Here is an 18,714-nt window from a genome sequence, read left to right on the forward strand (position 1 = left end):
AGACCCGGTCAGGCGTAGTGTTCTCTTTCCCAGGGAGGTAAGGAAGACAGATGCAAACAGTGGTGTACCCCACTCCAGGGCCTAGTGTAGTGTCTTCTTTCAAAAGGGTCCAGGCCCCTGCAGGCCCATTGACTCTCCCCTCCCCAGGTATGAGATCAAGGACCTGCTGAGCCATGCTTTCTTCGCCGAGGACACTGGTGTGAGAGTGGAGCTGGCAGAGGAAGACCACGGCAGGAAGTCAACTATTGCTCTGCGTCTCTGGGTTGAGGATCCCAAGAAATTGAAGGGCAAGCCCAAGGACAATGGGGCCATAGAGTTCACCTTTGATCTGGAGAAGGAGACTCCCGATGATGTAGCACAGGAAATGGTAATGAGGGTGGGCACCAGGCTTGGGTGCCATGAAAGTCTATGGCTTCCAAAGATTACCCTGAAGTTGGCAAAGGAGCTTTGTGCAGGCAGTTCTGGTCTTCCAGACGCACAGGTGGGGGCTTTCTGGGTATGTCTGAAGGACCACGTGGGTCTGGGTGATTTGCTACATAGATATGGGGTGTCCACTTGGCAGTGGTGCATGAGGAAAGGTGTAGGGTGACTGTGACCTTGGCACTGGTCATTAATGGGACGTCATGCCCACACACATGCTGGATGCAGCAGGGACACAGGTCACTTTCCAGTGGAATGCAAGATTCTGAGAGACGTGTCTTATCCTGCCAGTGCCCTGGCCACCAGCATTAACAATGTGGTGTCAATTTTGTATATCAGGAAAGGCCCTGTTTGACCAAATTCTTGATGCTTTTACATAACTGTGAGCCTCTGGGTTTGGGATCTTCCTCTCCTGTTTCTGAGGGGCATTGCTGACTGGCAGGTGCAGGAATGTAGGAGGGGTTCTGTTTTACTGGGGAAACAAAAGGTAAGAACAATGAGCCTGATTTTGAATGGAAAGGCTGAGCAAGAGGAAAGACCCACTTGCTCATCATGGGAGGTGTGTGCTGGGCTGCACCTGTGATAACCACAGCTGCATATGTCAACATTTCACTGAAGAACACATCTATCACATGTATGTAAAAATATGCATGAGCTGCAATGGTATGGCTGATGGAGCCTGCCAACCTGAACTGCCCGTGAGTGGGTTGGAGGAGCAGAGGCCTTGGCCTTGAAAGGTAGACTCTCCACTTGAAGGGTGGGAGAGGAGGCATACAGGGCGGCTTTGTCTTTTCCCTCTGAATTTACCTCTAAACTCACCTAAATTTATCTCCAGGGTCCCACAGGTGGGGGTCATGTGAGACTTGTGGGGGGAACTGAGAACATGGATGAGAATAGAGATGCCCTAGGAGGCTGAGAGAAGTTGGGTCTATGGAGATCTGGCTGCTTTGATTTGGAATGACCCCTGGGGTTGGACCCCTGGGGTAGGGATGGTGGGGAGGGGAGGGGACTGGCAGCCCAGCCCAGGACATTTTTGAGTTCCCCCTGAAGGCTTTGGGATAATGGGATGTTCCAGTGTGGCCCAGAATGTGGCTAAATTCTCCTCTGTTTGGGAAAAAATAGAAGAAACACCTTGGAGAGGATCGAGGGGGGTGACTATAAAGAGGGAGATGGAAGGAAAAGTGGGTCAGGCAGAAAATAGACATGCAGGCAGGCGTGTCTGCGGGATGCCTTCCTTCAGTGGCCTTTGAAGGGGTGGGTTTCCTGGGCCCCGCTGGCCCATGGAGTGCTGGGCATGAGTGCTGACCCTCTCCTGGCCCCCACAACCTCTGCCTGCTTGCATTGCTTTGGGGCTGGACTGAGCCTAGGGGAGTGGCCTTGGCACGGATGTTTGCAGGATTTCAGCACTGTTCATTCTAAGAGTCATCTCCTGAAACAGGGATTTTGAATAATCACACAATGTAGCCAATACACAAGAAACAATTTGAAACGATGCCTCTGGCCTGGTGCCTTATCATCCTAGTATATCTGGTTCCCACAGAGGAGGATATTTCCCATACAGTCACCCTGGGGGCAGAACTGGTTGCAGAGTGGAGAGGTGCCTTGGGGGTCAGGGGCCCTGGTTCCAGCAATGACTTTGTGGCAGGAGCATGTTGCGGCATGTCTGCAAGCAGAGGTCCTGCCACGGTACCTCTCAGGGCAGTGTTTGGGGATAGCCACTGCAGGACAGGATGCCCACTATGATCGTGTGATTGAGGGTGTCTGCCAGGCATTTCCACATGAAGTTTTAATTCATAACTATTTCTGGGCGGTCCCTTGAAACTACATAAATGTCCCACTTTTACTAAACTTCCCATTTATGTATTTCTGTGGATACATGGTTCATGGTTTTCTGTTCTATTCAGTAGTCACCTGCTCCATCTGTGTTACCTGCCCCACGTCACAGTCACCCAAATGCAACATGTAAACATGGAGCTCTCGTACTCTTTGTGGTCAGGACTCTGAGAGGGTTGGTGGATGCTTCTGGCTCAGGGCCCTCTCAGGGTACAGCTGGGGTGTTGGCTGGCGCTAGGCAGAGGGTCAGTGTCTGAGCTCTGGCTGTTTGGTGGGACGCTCGGCACCCAGCTGGGAGTTTTTCCCTAGGGGCTGCCCATGTGCAGGTGATGAACTGCGTGTGGACACAGATGAAGAAAGAGACTGAGTTAGAGGCTGAGAGAGGGAGTGAGAGAGTCAGAGAGGGAAAGAGAGACATAGAGATGATACTTGGTGTCCCCATGCTGCCCCACTGGTCACTTGATTGCTTGGACATGAAGTGCACTTCCACATCCCTCAAAGCACCTTGACATCACTGTTTATGGTCACACTCATAATGTCACGGATTTGGCTGTGAGAGGCCCTGGGCACTGGCTCCATGTTGTCTTACACCTCCTCACTTTCTGACCTCTTGTCCTGTCCCTGTGGCCTGAACCTGCATTTCTCAGGAGCCTACACTCATAGTGGCTGTGGTGCCAGCTTATGTGCACATCTGCATGTATTTATGTCTGTTGTACAAGGGGACTGTGATTCACAACGACCACTCCATATGGTGATGACGGCAAGAAGCCTGGCTTCTGCTATTCTGTGGTTTTGCTACCAGTGTCCTCCCAGACAGCCATGAGACCCCTGGCTCCTTACAGTGGTCTCTGACAATGTTAGGTAAACCGGGTTCAGTTTGCCTGGCATAGTAAGTACCTTACTGGGCTCAAATTACAAAGTATGGCTCCTTCCCAGGCCTCAGTGACACATCAGAGAATTGGAGGTCGGCTTGGGCCATAGCTCCTTGTCCCTTGTTCCTGAGCACACTAGGACCCCTAGTTGCAGCTAGGACCCCTCCTGTCTTTGGCTGTCCTGGGTGAAGTGTTCCAGGAAGCCCCTACAGCCCAGTGTTGGGAGTGGAGGCTGCTTTACATGTCAGCCTTGCAGGAGGAGATGGGGATTCCCCTGTCCCATCACTCATCAGGCCATGCTCACAAGCACCTACCACCCTTGCTTTTCAGGAGCTGGGCCAGCACAGTCCAGTAGTCATTCTCCCTGCATTTATAGTCAGTGGTGGGAGGAGAATTGCTTGAATGATGAGGAGAGAGTCCTGAGAGATGAGGGTGAGGGGCCCCATGGAGGGGCTCTGGTGAACACCCCACAAGCAGCATTGCAGGCAGACTGAGCAGTGGATTGTGTGGGGTGGGGGTGCACTGACGACATGCACTCCCTTTGTAGATCGAGTCGGGATTCTTTCATGAGAGTGATGTGAAGATTGTGGCCAAGTCCATTCGTGACCGTGTAGCACTGATCCAGTGGCGGCGTGAGAGGATCTGGCCGGCTCTGCAGCCTCCAGAGCAGCAGGACCCCAGCAGCCCTGACAAGGGCAAGGGCCCCCCTCCGACCGTGCAGGTGCAGGTGGGTCACCATGTGCAAACTGGGCCACCTGAGCCTGAGGAGCCTGAGGTCGACCAACACCTGCTCCCACCTGTGCTGCCAGCCAGCGCCACCTCCCTGGCCTGTGAGTACCATACCCACTTGTCGGCTGATGGGGGCTAAAGAGAGGGTAATGGGAGCGTCGACATGATCAGAAGGGTATAAGATTTGCTGAAGTCTATTCTCTCAGTACAGGCAGAACCAGAACCTCCCCTGCCCTAAGCCGGCAGGGCTGGAGTGACTTGATTACAATACTTACCCCATCTGGTGGTAACAGTCACGGCGGGCGTGGTAGGGCCCCCAAGTGCTGGGCAAAGGCATGGAAGCCACGGGTGGTCATGCTGCTGCTGGGCTGGCTCATCCCCAAGGTTACCTCCCTTCCAGGGCTCAGCCTTGAGACCTTTAGCATGTGTTGGTGTTTGGGGATCCCTGGAAGAGAGAATATAGTGTTTCTGCAAGTACAGCCAAGTGTCCCGCCTCTTCCCTAACACTTCAGTTGTGAGCTGAGGCTGGAGGACACAGCCTTTCCTGGCTGATATGTGAATAAGCCACCTGCCAGGCCACCATGTGGGTTGCTCATGTGGACAGACTAAAATAGTCTGTTTAATTTATTTAATAGGCATTTCCTTCATCTGTCATTGAAATAGCTAACTGGTCTTTAAAATAGGGTATTTAAATTCTAACCAGTGACTGGCTGTCATTTTGAGAGTTTGCCTACTGTTTTCTTCCTTCCAACCCAAGTTTGCTTTCTTCCTCCTACCCAAGTTTGCTTTAGAGCATAAAATTGCTCCATTTTTTGATAAATCTAAAAAAGTAATTAAAGAACATAAACTTTGTGTAGGAAAAGCTCTTTGTATAGGACACACCAAAATTTGGTTGTTGGTGGGACAGCTTCTAGGACAGGAATGAAGAAATCATGGATTGCATTTTGAAGAGATACAGTCTGGTACCTGGAAATACACTGGCTGTGGTCAGATGTAACACAGGTACTACCTTCCATGTGGACGTGAGCTGATGGGTGAGTTCAGTTCAGGGTGGGCATTCTTTCTGCAAACTCACCCCTTCCTGTCCCACTCAAAACGATTCTGTGTGCTTCATGCAGTGGTCATGATGTTTCTTAAAAATGTTTTATTCATTTGCTATCCTTTCTTTAAAGTAGAAATATAGTCATATAAAATTCATGAATTCCAAGAGGGTATACAACAAAGCCAGTTAATCTTCCTCCCTAAAGGCAATGTTACCAGACTCTTAATTGAAACTTCCAGAGATAATCTACACATGACATCTACCACGTACTCATACATGCGCACATGGAATCTACCACACACACACACACATGCATGCCAGTGTACTTATGGGTGCATGTGTGCATATAACTCATACCCACACACATGCATAAGTGCACACACAGAGATAGGCATGCACACGTGCACATCCATACATTTGTGCTCCGAGCTCTGAGTCAGAACATCGGAGCCTCAACTCGACTGTGTGTAACACATAAATGTGAGTAATAGGGATGCAGGCTGCACACACATCACTGGAGAAGGACATGCTGCAGTCACACTTACGTATGTTGGAAGGTACAACAAACAGATGTTTGATTCTCCACTGCATCTTCCTTAACTCCCCACACAGCCCAAGCCAAGTTCCATAAGAGAGTGTTTCCAGCACTCATGTTTGTGAGGATACACTTTGTCAATAGGTTTAGAAAATGGCTTTTGAAATTAATATTTAATTATATGAGCAATAAACATGTTCACTTGAAAAAATTAAAAGTCACATCTCTGGTTGAAGTCACTTTATTTGATATGTGTCAGGTCCTTACACGTCCTCTCTTTCTGATTGGAAATGACTCCCCCTACCCCCCACCACCTCAGTAAAAATCAGTCCCTTGTCTAATTAACTGCACAATAAACCTCAGCATTCATGCATTTTCCTGGGTTAAAATATGTTCTAATCAGCATTCTTCACTGGCACGGCCACATAGGTGACCCATCTCCCGAGGTACATCTTCATGAGATGAGCCTGTGGACTGTGGGGGTCCTGTCTATACCCCTATGTGAGGGTGCTCCACCTATTGTGATGGGTTGAATGGTCAGCTGGGCTAACTGTGGTGAGGTTGGCTTCTGGGGGGCCTCCTTGGGCTTTGGAGACTCTGGATCTCCCTCTTGGTCTCTCTGTGAGTTGGGGGTCCTTATCAAACCCCTTTAGCAACCACATTAGATGGGCCCACAATGAGAGGCCAGGTATCTCTGCTTTATACTCTGCCGTGGTGAGTGAGGCTGGTCAATCCTGAGCTGTAAGATGTGGGTGACAATTGTTTTCTCCACAGGACAGTACTTTTCCTAACTAGGACCTTCTATCAGGTGTCTAGACCCCTCGTGCCTTTCACCAGATGTTCACTTTTGGGGTAAAGCAGGTGCCACTGATGCTCATGTGTAGGTTGGGGGTTGTGCAAGGCACCCACCTGGGACCTGTGGTCCCTGTGCTGGGGGATGAGAGGTGGGAGGGCAGTCAAGCCACCAGGACCATCTCTGGGTGGTGCAGTCGCAGTCACCCCCACCCCATTCCTAGCAGCTGATTGTCTAAAACAGAACACATTTATCATTTATGGGGTCTGGTAATGCAACCAAGTCATTGTTTTGCAGAAGAAAACGCACAGATGCTTGAATGTTTCTGAGATGTGTACAGAACATGTGGGGTTATCTTTGGGGTGTTTCCAGAGCTGTGCCTTTGTCTTCTGCAGCGGACAGCACCTTTGACAGTGGCCAGGGCTCCACAGTGTACTCGGATTCCCAGAGCAGCCAGCAGAGTGTGGTGCTGGGCTCGATGGCTGATGTGGTACCTCCCGCCGCCCAGTGTGTGTGCAGCCCCCCTGTGAGCGTGAGCGAGGGCGCGGTCTTGCCGCACAGCCTGCCCACACTGGGAGCCTACCAGCAACCTGCCGCGGTGAGTGACACCCCACCCCGAGCCTGGAAGTGTGCTTTGGGCCGACCACGTGCTAGCCTGTGGTCAGTCATTCCAGGTGGATCCTAGGAAGCCAGGGTGCAGGTGAAGTAAAGTAGCCTGTGCTTATCTCAACAAACCAGGTGAGGAAACAGTCAGTGACTCGTGCTCGCATGGCTGTGGTAAAGCAGGTATACCTGTGAGCAGTGCTGGGTCTGGGCTATCTCACTTGCAAAGACGCCATTTACAGTAGTGAAACCTTTAATTCTATCTGGTGTTCCACTTCACTGAGAGGTGTCAAGTAACTCCCTGCTTTTCTCCAGCAGGCCTTATGTAGCTGTTAGAAGTTAAAGCTATGAAAACCAGAATTGAATCGTCAGAAATGTTTGTGATGATGTTTGAGAGCAGGTTCGGAGGATGCTCCTGATTGTGCCTTGTGCTTATCCTGTGGGATAACTTGTGAGATATGGAAAGACTGCAGCTGAAGTGGAGATTGCTAGATGAGGGGTTGAATTTGGCATTTATTTTTTGATAGGTGGTGGGGTGGGGTCCAGAAGGCGGTTTAGTCCCCTGGGACCAGAGGCAGGTTCAGGCCTAGGTGTCTCTCCCCACAGGGCCACCTTCTTGGCATTACCTTTCTGCTACTTCTGTTCATCTGAGCTGGGCTGTTGGAAGGCTCAGAAAGCCCCTTGGAAAATCAGTGATGCCTCAGCTGATGGTGCCAAGGACTCATTTGCAGTTTGCATTTTTGTTTGTTTCAGGAAATGAAATAAGATTTTAAATGGCAAGAAGGGTGGGTGCTACCCATTCACTTGGGTAGCAGCTCCTTTCTGACTTTGAAGGCTGTCCTGTGGGGCTAAGCCAAAACATTCCACAAGCGGGGTCAGGGTTTCTCATGGTCAGTTGTATGCTGTCCTCCTGGTCCCCACACGCCATGTCTGGGCCGGTTCCGATTTGCACATAGGAAACCCAAGCACAGGCAGTCAGGGACCTGATCAGGATCTACCCCAGGCAGAGCTGCCAGAGTGCTTGCCCGTCTCCCTGTCTGTTAACACAAAAACACCTTGGGCCCAGTGTGGGGCCTGGGTGGATATCCAGGGTTTGCTGAGGGCTCGAGGGAGGGTTGCCATGGTGCTGCACCCCTGGGACTGGGTAAAGATGAGGCAGATGGTGGGCAGAGGAGTCAGGAGCCACTGTTCAGAGACTTGGGCCCTGCCAGCCCCTAAATCCTGGCTGGCTGGGCCTGGGCCTATGGAGCAGGTGTGTGGTGGCTTGTTCTGCTCCATGGCTTCAGATTAGAGGCTCCATCCCACCATGCTGCTGCTTGTGGCATGTTTTCTATGAAAGATAAAATGAGTTTTAGAAATTACTACCACCTATTCCACCCAGAAGCCCTCTATATGAGAGCATTTGACGGTTGGCATGAGAACCAGGCCCCAGCTTTAATTCTTCCAGAGGCGCCTGCCCCTCCTACTCTGAGATTTTGAAGTAAATCCAAGACAGAAAAGAGTTTTGCCAATAAATATTTCAATCTATATCTTTAGGATCAGGACTCTTAAACCCAACACCATGATTGTACCTAAAAGTGAGCAAATTCATAGTACCAGGCCTCCAGGGCACAGATTTCCAGTTCTCACCACATCCATGCTGTGGTTGGCTGCTCATACTGCAGCCCCTTCCTGGTGCCAGGGTCAGCAAGGTCTGCTGCTGAGTGCCCTTCTCTCAGCACTGTCTTGCCCCTAGCTCCTACTTGTCCACATTCTATATGTGATGCTTTCTACATTTTATGTAGTCCTGTGGGCAAGAGGGCAGGCACCTATCTGTATCTCTCACCACTGAATGTCATAAGTGTTTCTTCATGGTTTTACAAAATCCTTAGAATGATTTTTTTCTCACAGTTGCATAAGAGTCTGTGGAGCTGATGTTCCAGAACATTCCCTGGTTGAGATTAAGCCATTTTCTGCTTAGGGGTCACCCCACTGGGCTTCTTCTGTATAACCATGTTCCCAGGAAAAGGTGTCTTTAGTGGAATGAACCAGCAAGGGCGGGGGTGGGTAAGAGGCCATCATGCTGCCTGATAGCTGTCAAATGTGTGCCTGGGTGGGGTCCTCAGGGCAGGTCCTGAGTGTTGTCCCTGATATTCTCTGCAGCCTGGCCTGTCGGTGGGCTCTGTTCCACCCCCCACCCACCCTCCACTCCCGCAGCCTCATTTCCCAGAGCCAGCCTTGAGCTTTGCTCCTGTGTTGCCACCACCTAGTGCCCCTGTGCCAACGGGCCCAGGCCAGCCAGCACCCCTTGGCCACCAGGTGAGTGTGGGCTGCCTTCCTTATAGTATGGATTCCCATCCATCTCTCAGACTCCCCTACCCACCTGGCCCTGCCTGGTCCTCTCTATGGTGTTGAGCTCTGCTAACTCAGGCCCCTGGGCCATGAGCACCTCCTGGCAGGCCCCAGCCCCCTTTAATTTTCTGTATGGTTTCTCAGGATCTGGGGTGCGTATGGGAGTGGGGGTGTGTCTGTGGAGTTCACACAGATCCACAGAACAAAACATGGGCCAGCACTTGTTAAGAGCATTTCTCCCAGTTCTGTAAGTCCTGGGCTTCAGGGCTTGGTGGAGTTTGTGTGCATGCGTGCATTGTGCACTTGTGTACACACGTGTGTATGCATATGTGCCTGCCTGCACACATGCCCAGGTGTGTATGTGTATGTGCATGTGTGCCTCATGTGCACGGGTGCTTGTGCATATGTGCGGGTTTGCATGGGTATAAGTTTTGGTTTTCTCTGTGCTGTGTGAGCATGCAGGATATCTCAGCAGGATGGTGGTCTAAGAGAAGCCTCTTCTCTCCTTCCAGCCTCCTCCCCTGGCCCAGCCGGCACCCTTGCCACAGGTCCTGGCCTCACAGCCTGTAGGCCCTCTGCAACCTGTGCCCCCCCACCTGCCTCCATACCTGACTCCGACCTCCCAGGTGGTGGCCCCCACTCAGCTGACTCCTATCCAGATGCCACCCGCACCCCTACCACCACTGGCTCAAGTCCCTCCACAGGTACTCCTGGCCATCTACCCAGCCTTGCTCCTAGGGCCCTGCTGTGGTGGTGGCTGTGTTTTGCCAGTCCTGGACGAGTTGCCTCTCTTCTGGTCACAGATATGTAGGAAGACTTTCACTTTGGCTGTCACCTGTCATTAGTATTGCCTTGTCCTGCTGGCATTAGAGCATCTGTTAGTGTCTCGTTAAGCGCACCACCAGGCTTGTCAGTGGTCTTGGCATTTAGTTGCTTTTCGGATACACAGAAATTGATTTACTTATTTTCACTGCCTTATAATTGTGTAAAGGTCTCTGTGATGGGACACTCATGCACCTACTCCCAGAGAGGATTTATTTTAAATCTAGATCTGCCGAAGTGTTTGGAGGCTAAATCCACAGCTCAGCCGGCAGGAGTCTCCAGGATGGCCTGGGATGTCACAGGGAAAGAGATACACTTTTACTGAGAGGATTTGGTGTCAGTGTGACTATATATAGACGGGGGCAGCCAGGAAAAGTAATTTCAGGTGTTTGGGGCCAGCGGTGGCTTTGATAGTCCCAGCCTTTCTGAAAGAGAATGTGCACGGTAGTGAAACTGGTGATACATCTGTGACCCTTCATGTCTGAGCTGCCCCTGCTGTCCTCAGAGCCACCTGGCAAGCAGTTCATGACAGACCCCAGAGGGACCCAGTGCCAAAGGAGTTCCTCCTGAAGGCTGTATCTGAGGCCTGCCTTCCCTTCTCTACGTGAATGGCGTTATATTCTTAGTTTCTGTTTAAGTTGGGTTTGTGTTTGGGTTGCCTTGGGTAGCTGCATGAAAGTGCCTCGAGCAGAAGCCTAGGACTGAATCTGGTGCAAATATCATGCAGATGGGTGGGCCTGGGGGCTCACCTGCTCCCCTGTCTCTTTCAGATTCCTCCGCTTCCTGTCGCCCCCCCCATCGCCCCATTGGCGACAATCGACAGCCTCCCCACAGCCCTCCCTACAGCCCTCCCCGACCTGCCTGCTGCCAGTGGGCCTCCTATGCCTCCCCCATCTCAGTATTTCTCTCCAGCTGTCATCTTGCCAAGCCTCCCGCTCAGCGCCGCTGCCACCCCTCTGCCTGCATCTCCGGCACTGCCTCTGCAGGCGGTCAAACTACCCCACCCTGCTGGGGCACCACTGGCTGTGCCGTGTCCGACTATCATGCCAAATGTGGCAGCTGCCGCCACCGCCATCCCTCTGCTGGCCGTGGCCCCTCAGGGTGTGGCCGCCCTGTCCATTCACCCTGCCGTGACCCAGCTCCCAGCCCAGCCCATGTACCCGGCTGCCTTCCCGCATATGGTGCCTGGTGATGTCCCACCTTCTCCCCTCCATGCGGCCCAGACTGTGAGGGCTGCCCCAACGCAGTCGGCGCCCCCCACGCTGCCGCAGCCCCACCAGCCGGGTGTCGCCAGCCTTTCCGAGCAGGCTGCTCCAGCCACTGGCGTGGGGAGCCAGGTAACCCACCTGCTAGGCCAGATCCTCCCAACAGGCACTGGGACATCCCTTAGCAGCTAGAAGTGCCAGGGGCTCTCTATTCCTCTGTATCTTGATGGGGGGCAGAGGGCAGGAGAGCAGACAGCTGCAAGAGTCTGTTGCTCTGAGTAACACCAGCTCACAGGATAAGGGCTGATTCTGGGGAAAGCCGAAGGGCACGTGAGAAGGAGCGCAGTGGCCTAGGGCCGTGGTGTCAGGGCCTGGCCAAAACACTTGGTGCTAAGTCCTTTGTTTAGCCAGTGGCTATAGAAGGCACTGTGTGCTCAGAGATCAAGGCCAGCCCTGGAGGCCAGCCCTGCTGTCTCTCTGGTGGAAGGCCTGAGGTTTTTTTGATGAGCTGGGCCTTCATATCTGACCATACCGCATTGCTAATCACTCTCACACCAGCAGATCCCGGCCTCCTTGGACTGGGGTAGGATGGGGCTCCTGTCCTTTCAGATTGGGCCGCCTCCTGCAGGAAGCCTTTCCCCTAAGTGTGTTCAAGTGGGAACATGGGGTCAGGCTGAGGCCCACAGCTCCCCTGTTTCATGTGTGACTTGGGACTGCGATGCAGCCTTTGACCTGACATGGGCCTAGGAACTGAGCAGCATGTGGTCCAGGCCCTGTGGGTTGGTGGGGTGTTCTTGTCGATACTAAATGTGCCCTGCTTAGAGCTTTCACAAGAGTGCCCATTCTTGTTTCTGCAAAATTCTTACATTAACATGCTTTGAAGTCAGGACTTGCTTTTGGGGGCATGGGTTGGATTGGAGAGGGATATCCCTGTGTCCCCGGTGTACTCACTGCTTAGATGGGGGACCTATCTGCTTTGGTCCAGGCCCCTGGACTCCTCAGCAAAGGCAATGGCTGGCACCCGACTTCCCTTTCTGTCCCCTGTGCCCCCAGACCCTGCTTGGCCACCCACCTCCATATGCCGTGGACGTCACTGCCCAGGTCCCCACCGTGCCTGTGCCTCCCACCACCATCCTCTCCCCACCTCTGCCGGAAGTGCTGCCACCCACAGCCCCTGAGCTCCTGCCTCAACTCCCTGGCTCCCTGGTGCCTCCAGTGGTGGCGGCTACTCAGAGCTTGCCCATCCAGACTGCTGCAGCCGTACCCCCAGCTAACCCAACGCTGCCCAGTGGGCCTGTGATCTCTGGCCCCTGCCCGGCTGTCCAGCTGACAGTGGAGCCAGCCCCAGAGGTATGCACCCTTCTCTGAGCTTAGCCACCACTTCCCACCCCCTGTATGGAGTCTTTGGGTCTTAGCCCTGGAAGCAGGGGTGGCATGGTTGGAAGATGGATGTGTGTGTGGGGCAGCCAGAAGGTGCTGTTCTGTTCCTCTTCCTGGTCCCTGGATGCCATATTTTTCTTAAATGCTCATCAGCGGGGCGGGTGTGGTTGTTCTGTGGATTTGGAGAGGGCTTCCTTGGAGCTGTGAAAGGCCGCGTTGGCTGGTGCATTTCTGCTCAGGGACCATCACAGTCGGTCAGCAATTTTGGAAAAGAGTGTCCCCAGCTTATAGGAATCTGCTTCACTCTGAGCAGCTCCAGGTGCAGCCCCTTGTGGTGGGCTTGCTGCACTGCATGGGAGCCGGTGGGGGGCATGAGGCTGTGTGTGTTGAACCTGCAGGGAGACCACGACCCATCCTCCTATGGTTTTGTTTCAGGAGCTGGCCTCACAGGACAAGCAGTCCAGCCACCTGCAGAACTGTGAGAGGTAAGGGCCCAGCCTGCCTGCTGCCTTTCCTCCCAGAGTCCTGCTGTTCTTTGCTTTCACACATCGGCACTTCTGAAATATGTCACTTGTTTCCAAGTGGGGCTGACCTAGTGGGGCTGTGGGTTGCACCTTTGGGGATTTGTCGGTGCTTGATGAAATTTGGTTGCCAGGGCCCCCTGGCTGTGTTCTGGGCCCTGGCACTGGCCTGTGGTGCCTTGGGTGTTTCAGAAGTGAGAGGCCATGGACGGAGAGTTGGTGGGACACAGAGCTGGGGGAGGCCAGAGAGCAGGGCAGAGTTCAGTCTGAACCCCTGGTCACCTGGTGTTCGGCTTCCAGGTGCCTGCCACTCTCCAGTCACAGAACTTGTCTGTTTTTGGAGGGAATTGGTTATAGGAAGTGACGGTGCCTCCCACCCTCCCAGTGATCAGGCAGCTCAAGAGCAACTGCAGCCCCATGTACTTGGCACGTTCCACTGCTGTTCACAGATGGGGAAATGCATGGGGGAGGACTGTTTCCTATATCTGAGGCTTACCATGAGCCTCACAGGTCAGGACTCTGAGGGGCCCATGGTTGTGGGTCAGAAAGCCCATGCAACCACGAGAGGCCAGCATAGCCCAGGATAGGCTTTTGCGCGGGGGGCGGGGGCGGGGGAGCAGTGGCCCTGGAAATGGGCTCAGGGGGATGCAGCAGGGCATGGCTGGCTCAAGATTTTCTAGCTGAAAGCATCTAACTGCTGAAGCTTCTGACTGTTTCCTTAAAAGCTAAGACTCCCATGTGACCCGGGCCTGCAGGGCACCACTGCATGCGCCATACATGACCTTCTTGATTTTTACGCAGCTATGGAGGGTCCGATGTCACTTCTGGAAAAGAGATGAGTGACAGCTGTGATGGCGCTTTTGGGGGGGGTAAGCTGGAAGGCAGGGCCTCTCGGAAACATCACCGCAGGTCCACACGCATGCGGTCCCGCCAGGAGAGGGCCAGCAGGCCCCGGCTGACAATCCTCAATGTGAGTAGCCTGGTGGGCAGGCTGTGGCCAGGGGTCCCAATGAGTTACCCCCACCTGACTGCCGAGTGTCCATAGGTGTGCAACACAGGTGATAAGATGGTGGAGTGCCAGCTGGAGACGCACAACCACAAGATGGTGACCTTTAAGTTCGACCTGGATGGGGATGCGCCTGATGAGATCGCCACCTACATGGTGAGGCAGCTGTCCTGCTTGGGCGCGCCCCAGGATGTAGCCCTGGGGAGTGGAGCTGGTAGTATGCTCAGCCTGCCTTTCCTGGACTTCTGTCCTGGACCCACAGGTGGTCACCTGCTTTGGGCAGTGCTGGCTGGCAGCACTGAGGATCATTTCCAAGCCACCGTTTCTATGGTGCTTGTTGCTTCATTTGCTGAGTTATGCAGCACCCAGATGGGCTGATCCTGGCATGTGTCCCCCTTGGGCCTGGGCAGAGCAGGAATCCATCAGAAGGGCCAGTAGATGCAGAGTGGTCATGTCCTCAGTTGTCCCAGCGGGGTGACATGTGCCTTGTAGGTGGAGCACGACTTCATCCTGCCTGCTGAGCGGGAGACCTTCATCGAGCAGATGAAAGATGTCATGGACAAGGCGGAGGACATGCTAAGTGAAGACACAGACGCTGACCATGGCTCTGACCCAGGAGCCAGCCCTCCACACATGGGTACCTGTGGCCTGGGTGCTGGGGAAGTAAGTTGGTCACAAGACTGGGGGCTGTGTGGGGGGGCCATGCAGGGATAAAATGACTGCCTGATGGAGAAATGTGGGGTCATCAGTGCAGGGTGACTAGAAGTAGCGAATTGGGTCAATTAGAAACACAGATGTTGAGGCCACGTTGCAATCTGATGGAAGCTCTTGTTCTGCATGGTCTGCTGACTTCTGATCCTTTACTACCTCCAGGAGGGTCGACAATCCCAAGAGAATGCCCCAGTGTATCAGCAAAACGGTATGTCTACTTTCCCTCTGGGCCATGTCCACCCACCAGACCAGCCTTTTGGGGGCATTTCCATCTGCCAAGACCCATTGGTACATTGTAAGGGGGTTTGGTCCTGGGGCAATTGCTAGAGTGTAAGTGTTCACCTGGGGATGGTTGCCCTGCCTGGGGAGCCTCATCTGGCCTGGTAGGGTCTGGGCGTGTGTGGACTTGCAGCCCTTGGGCAGTGTTACCCTTTTACTGATAGCATCATGGGTATATTGGGAAGTAAGCCCCTGAGGAGCCCCCTAGAAGATTGCCACCCCCTCCACCCCCAACTGTTAGGAAAAGAGTTGATATAAGCCCCTAACCATGGTACTTTACCTGAGGGATCTGACTTAGCACCTGTTCATGGAGGAAAGCCATTTAGGATTATGGCTGGAGACTTGGGTCCCCTGCACACACCTTTCCTAGTGAAAAACCCACCTATGTGAGTTCCCAAATTCCCTTTGGCAGGTCTGATGCTGATGGTGAGGGGTCACAACGACCTTGGGAGAAACTGGCTTCCTCTGTTTTTGTTCTGCCCTTAGTCCTGCACACGGGAAAGAGGTGGTTCATCATCTGTCCTGTGGCTGAGCACCCAGCTGTAGAGGCCCCTGAATCTTCACCTCCACTTCCTCTGGGTTCCCAGCAGCCAGAAACCAGCCAAGGTATGAGCAGCCAGGAACCCCAGTCTGCCTCCCTAGAAATTCTGCATGTCCCCTCCTGTGTTTTGCTCCAGGTCTTCCAGGGGTCCTCTGTTTGTGTTTACTCTTTGGCTCACACTTTGCTGGCACTTGCAACTTGGCCATCAAAGTGCCAGGTCTTGCCCTGAAGGGTTGCCTGGAAGCCCAGAGCAGACCAAATGTTCTACTCTGCCTGTGTCTTCACCTAGTGAGACACAAGCTGTGCAGGTGTGTACCCTGAGGCACTGCCCTTTCTTATCACTATCATGTGACTCATAAGCTCCTCCTTCCCTCTGCATGACCCACATGCAGTGAACATGCCCCTGCTTATTCTGCTTGTTTTGGGGGTGGGGTGGGAAAGTCTCTCTCATCATAAAGACACTGTTTTTAAATTGTCCACAAGGAAAGAACCATAAGGTAGTCTGCACCTGTATGGATAGGTGCCAGCAAACTTGTCCTTAGAGCTATCTGCTAAATCTTGATTTTTGTGGTCACTTGAGAGGCTGAAAATAGTTCCTTGAACAAATTTGACCTTTAGTTCCCTATAAGCTGGTAGGGAAAAATGTTGTCTTTTATATAATTCATCCTGACTTTATGGTACGTTCATGAAAAACTTCTGTAAGTCAATTTTAATTTTGTGTCATGTGCTTCCATTATACTTTTGAGAATTTGTTCCTGTGAGGAAAAGGTCAGACAAATAACAAAATCACCAGCACAGTCACAGATAAAAATTGGTGATCTAGTGAACAGGAGCGAGGCACAATGTCTGCAGAGGTTTAACTTTAATAATGTGTTTGTGTATTGTTACTTGATTTAAACACACAGTTAATTGGGAGGGGATTTTTATCAAAATAAAGCTAGTTTTCAGTGGTATAGTGACAAATTGGCCTTAAACCCTCATCCCTTCATCTGTGCACCGACCTCAGGAAATGTTTTGTAGCCAGTTTTTTTTACCTATCAAAATAAGAAAAAGGAGTCAGTCATTCCATGGATGGCAGTTTGGTTAATTTAGATGAATTGTTCATGAAGATCACCAAAAATGTTGGACCAGTTATAAGGATCATTGGCTTGAAGGTAGTTAGGAAGTCTGAAGATAGTGGAGAGTTATCAGGCTGGTGTCCTGGAGAGGCTGGAGACCTTGGATGTGATCCCATTTTGGGCCCTATTCCTATGGGGACATCTCCCATGCCTGCAGGGGTGGCAGAAATGCTGAGCAATACTTCCATAGCCTCATCAGGCTTGAGCAAAAGGGCTCAGAGTCATGGGCCAGGAGTGCTGTGCTGAAGTGCTGTGCTGAAGGAGGGCACCCAGAAGTAGGCAGGCCAGGCAGAGAGTATTACACCAAGATTACCTCGAAGTATTACCTTCATAATTGTGAAAGTGGATGGTTTCTCTCCAGAGGTTCAGATAGTGCAGTCCCAGAGATCCAGGAAATACCAGGAGGTCATAGGAAGGGAGGAAATGAGGAAAGCAACCTCCAAAAGCTGTTTATGAATTCCTGGGCTCACACAGGAGTTCATAAACTCTTGCATGCTTCATCTGATCTTAATTAGTGTATAAAGAACTTTGAGAGCTGATCTAGTAGATAAAGTCCTGTACAGGTTCCAGACTGGCCTATGTATGGGATATATGGATTTCACATCAGGTTACTGATCAAAGACATGGAGACCTCACAAGACATTGTAACCACTGCTCATGGAAGGAAGGCGGGCTGCTTGAACCCAGCAGGTCAATTGTCTGCTAAAGCAAAAATATCAGCATTCATGGTAGGATTTAAACATACTTAGAATCTCATAATATTATTTTAAAAATTCAGTCCAGTCCAACCAATGCAATTCAAAATTGGTTGTCATATGAAGAACCATAAAAAAATACACACTTGCTTGGAAAAAGAGAGCCAATGTATGACAATGATGAGATGATAGATGTTGGAATGATCTGACAAAAAAGCAGCTGATTTAAAAATGACTGAACAATTATAAACATGATCATCTCAATAGATGCCAAAGAAAGCATTTGACAAGATACAACATCCATTTATGATACACACACTCCAAAAATGGGAATAAATGGAACCTATTTAAACATTATAAAAGCCATGAATGACAAACCCACAGCCAACATCATCCTTAATGGTGAAAAGCTGAAAGTGTTCCCACTGACATCAGGAACGAGACAGGGATATCCACTATCACTACTATTATTTATCCTAGTACTGGAAAGTCCTAGCTGAAGCATTTAGGCAAGATAAAGACATAAAAGGATTCCAAATCAGAAAAGAAGTGAAACTGACTGTTTGCAGATGACATGGTGATATATTTAGAGAAACCAAAAGACTCTACCAAAAAACTTAACAGAGAAATTAATGAATACAGTAAAGTGGCAGGATACAAAATCAATATGCTAAAAATCAGTGACATTTCTTTATGTAAACAATGAATCAGAAGACAGGCAAATAAGGAATACAATCCCATTTACAATCATGCCAAAAATAACAAAATAACTGGGAGTAAACTTAATGAAGGATGTGAAGGACCTGCACATTGAAAATCATAAAACTCTGCTAAAGGAAATAAGAGAATATATAGAGAAATGGAAAGATATCATATGCTCGTGGGTTGGAAGAATTAACATCATTAAAATGGCCATAATACCCAAAGCAACTTATAGATTCACTACAATACCTGTCAAGGAAATAAAACAAGAAATATCAAATTTACATGGAACCACAAAAGGCCCTGAATAAGTAAAACAACCTGAGAGAAAAGAAAATTTGTGGCATCACTTTATGACTTCAAACTGTGTTACACAGCAACAGTAATCCAAACAGTATGGTACTGAAACAAAAACAGAAACTCAGACCAGTGGAATGGAATTGAAAACCTAGAGGTAGACCCACATAAATATAGACAAAGGTTTGACAAAGGTTTATGGCCATACAATGGAGAAAATATAGCCTCTTTATTAAATGATGCTGGGAAACATGGATAGCCACTTACAAAAAAAAAAAA

The 18,714-nt window shown here is 51.0% G+C and overlaps 1 protein-coding gene across 1 annotated transcript in view; it reads left to right on the top strand.

The window, feature by feature from the left end:
• The window catches only part of WNK2 (WNK lysine deficient protein kinase 2), a gene marked incomplete at its 5' end in the record, with an annotated part of 89,640 nt that overhangs the window by 36,280 nt on the left and 34,646 nt on the right, over positions 1 to 18,714 (top strand). The window contains 13 exons of the mRNA XM_084237042.1: positions 148 to 367; positions 3,673 to 3,955; positions 6,620 to 6,822; positions 8,970 to 9,125; positions 9,671 to 9,862; positions 10,751 to 11,317; positions 12,239 to 12,535; positions 13,001 to 13,050; positions 13,888 to 14,056; positions 14,132 to 14,248; positions 14,585 to 14,755; positions 14,966 to 15,011; positions 15,569 to 15,688. Coding sequence (XP_084093168.1) covers positions 148 to 367; positions 3,673 to 3,955; positions 6,620 to 6,822; positions 8,970 to 9,125; positions 9,671 to 9,862; positions 10,751 to 11,317; positions 12,239 to 12,535; positions 13,001 to 13,050; positions 13,888 to 14,056; positions 14,132 to 14,248; positions 14,585 to 14,755; positions 14,966 to 15,011; positions 15,569 to 15,688 — 2,591 coding nt within the window. The remainder of the gene's footprint in view (positions 1 to 147; positions 368 to 3,672; positions 3,956 to 6,619; positions 6,823 to 8,969; positions 9,126 to 9,670; positions 9,863 to 10,750; positions 11,318 to 12,238; positions 12,536 to 13,000; positions 13,051 to 13,887; positions 14,057 to 14,131; positions 14,249 to 14,584; positions 14,756 to 14,965; positions 15,012 to 15,568; positions 15,689 to 18,714) is intronic.

Source organism: Talpa europaea (genome assembly GCF_964194135.1).
Source record: "Talpa europaea genome assembly, chromosome: 7".
Classification (NCBI taxonomy): Eukaryota; Metazoa; Chordata; class Mammalia; order Eulipotyphla; family Talpidae; genus Talpa; species Talpa europaea.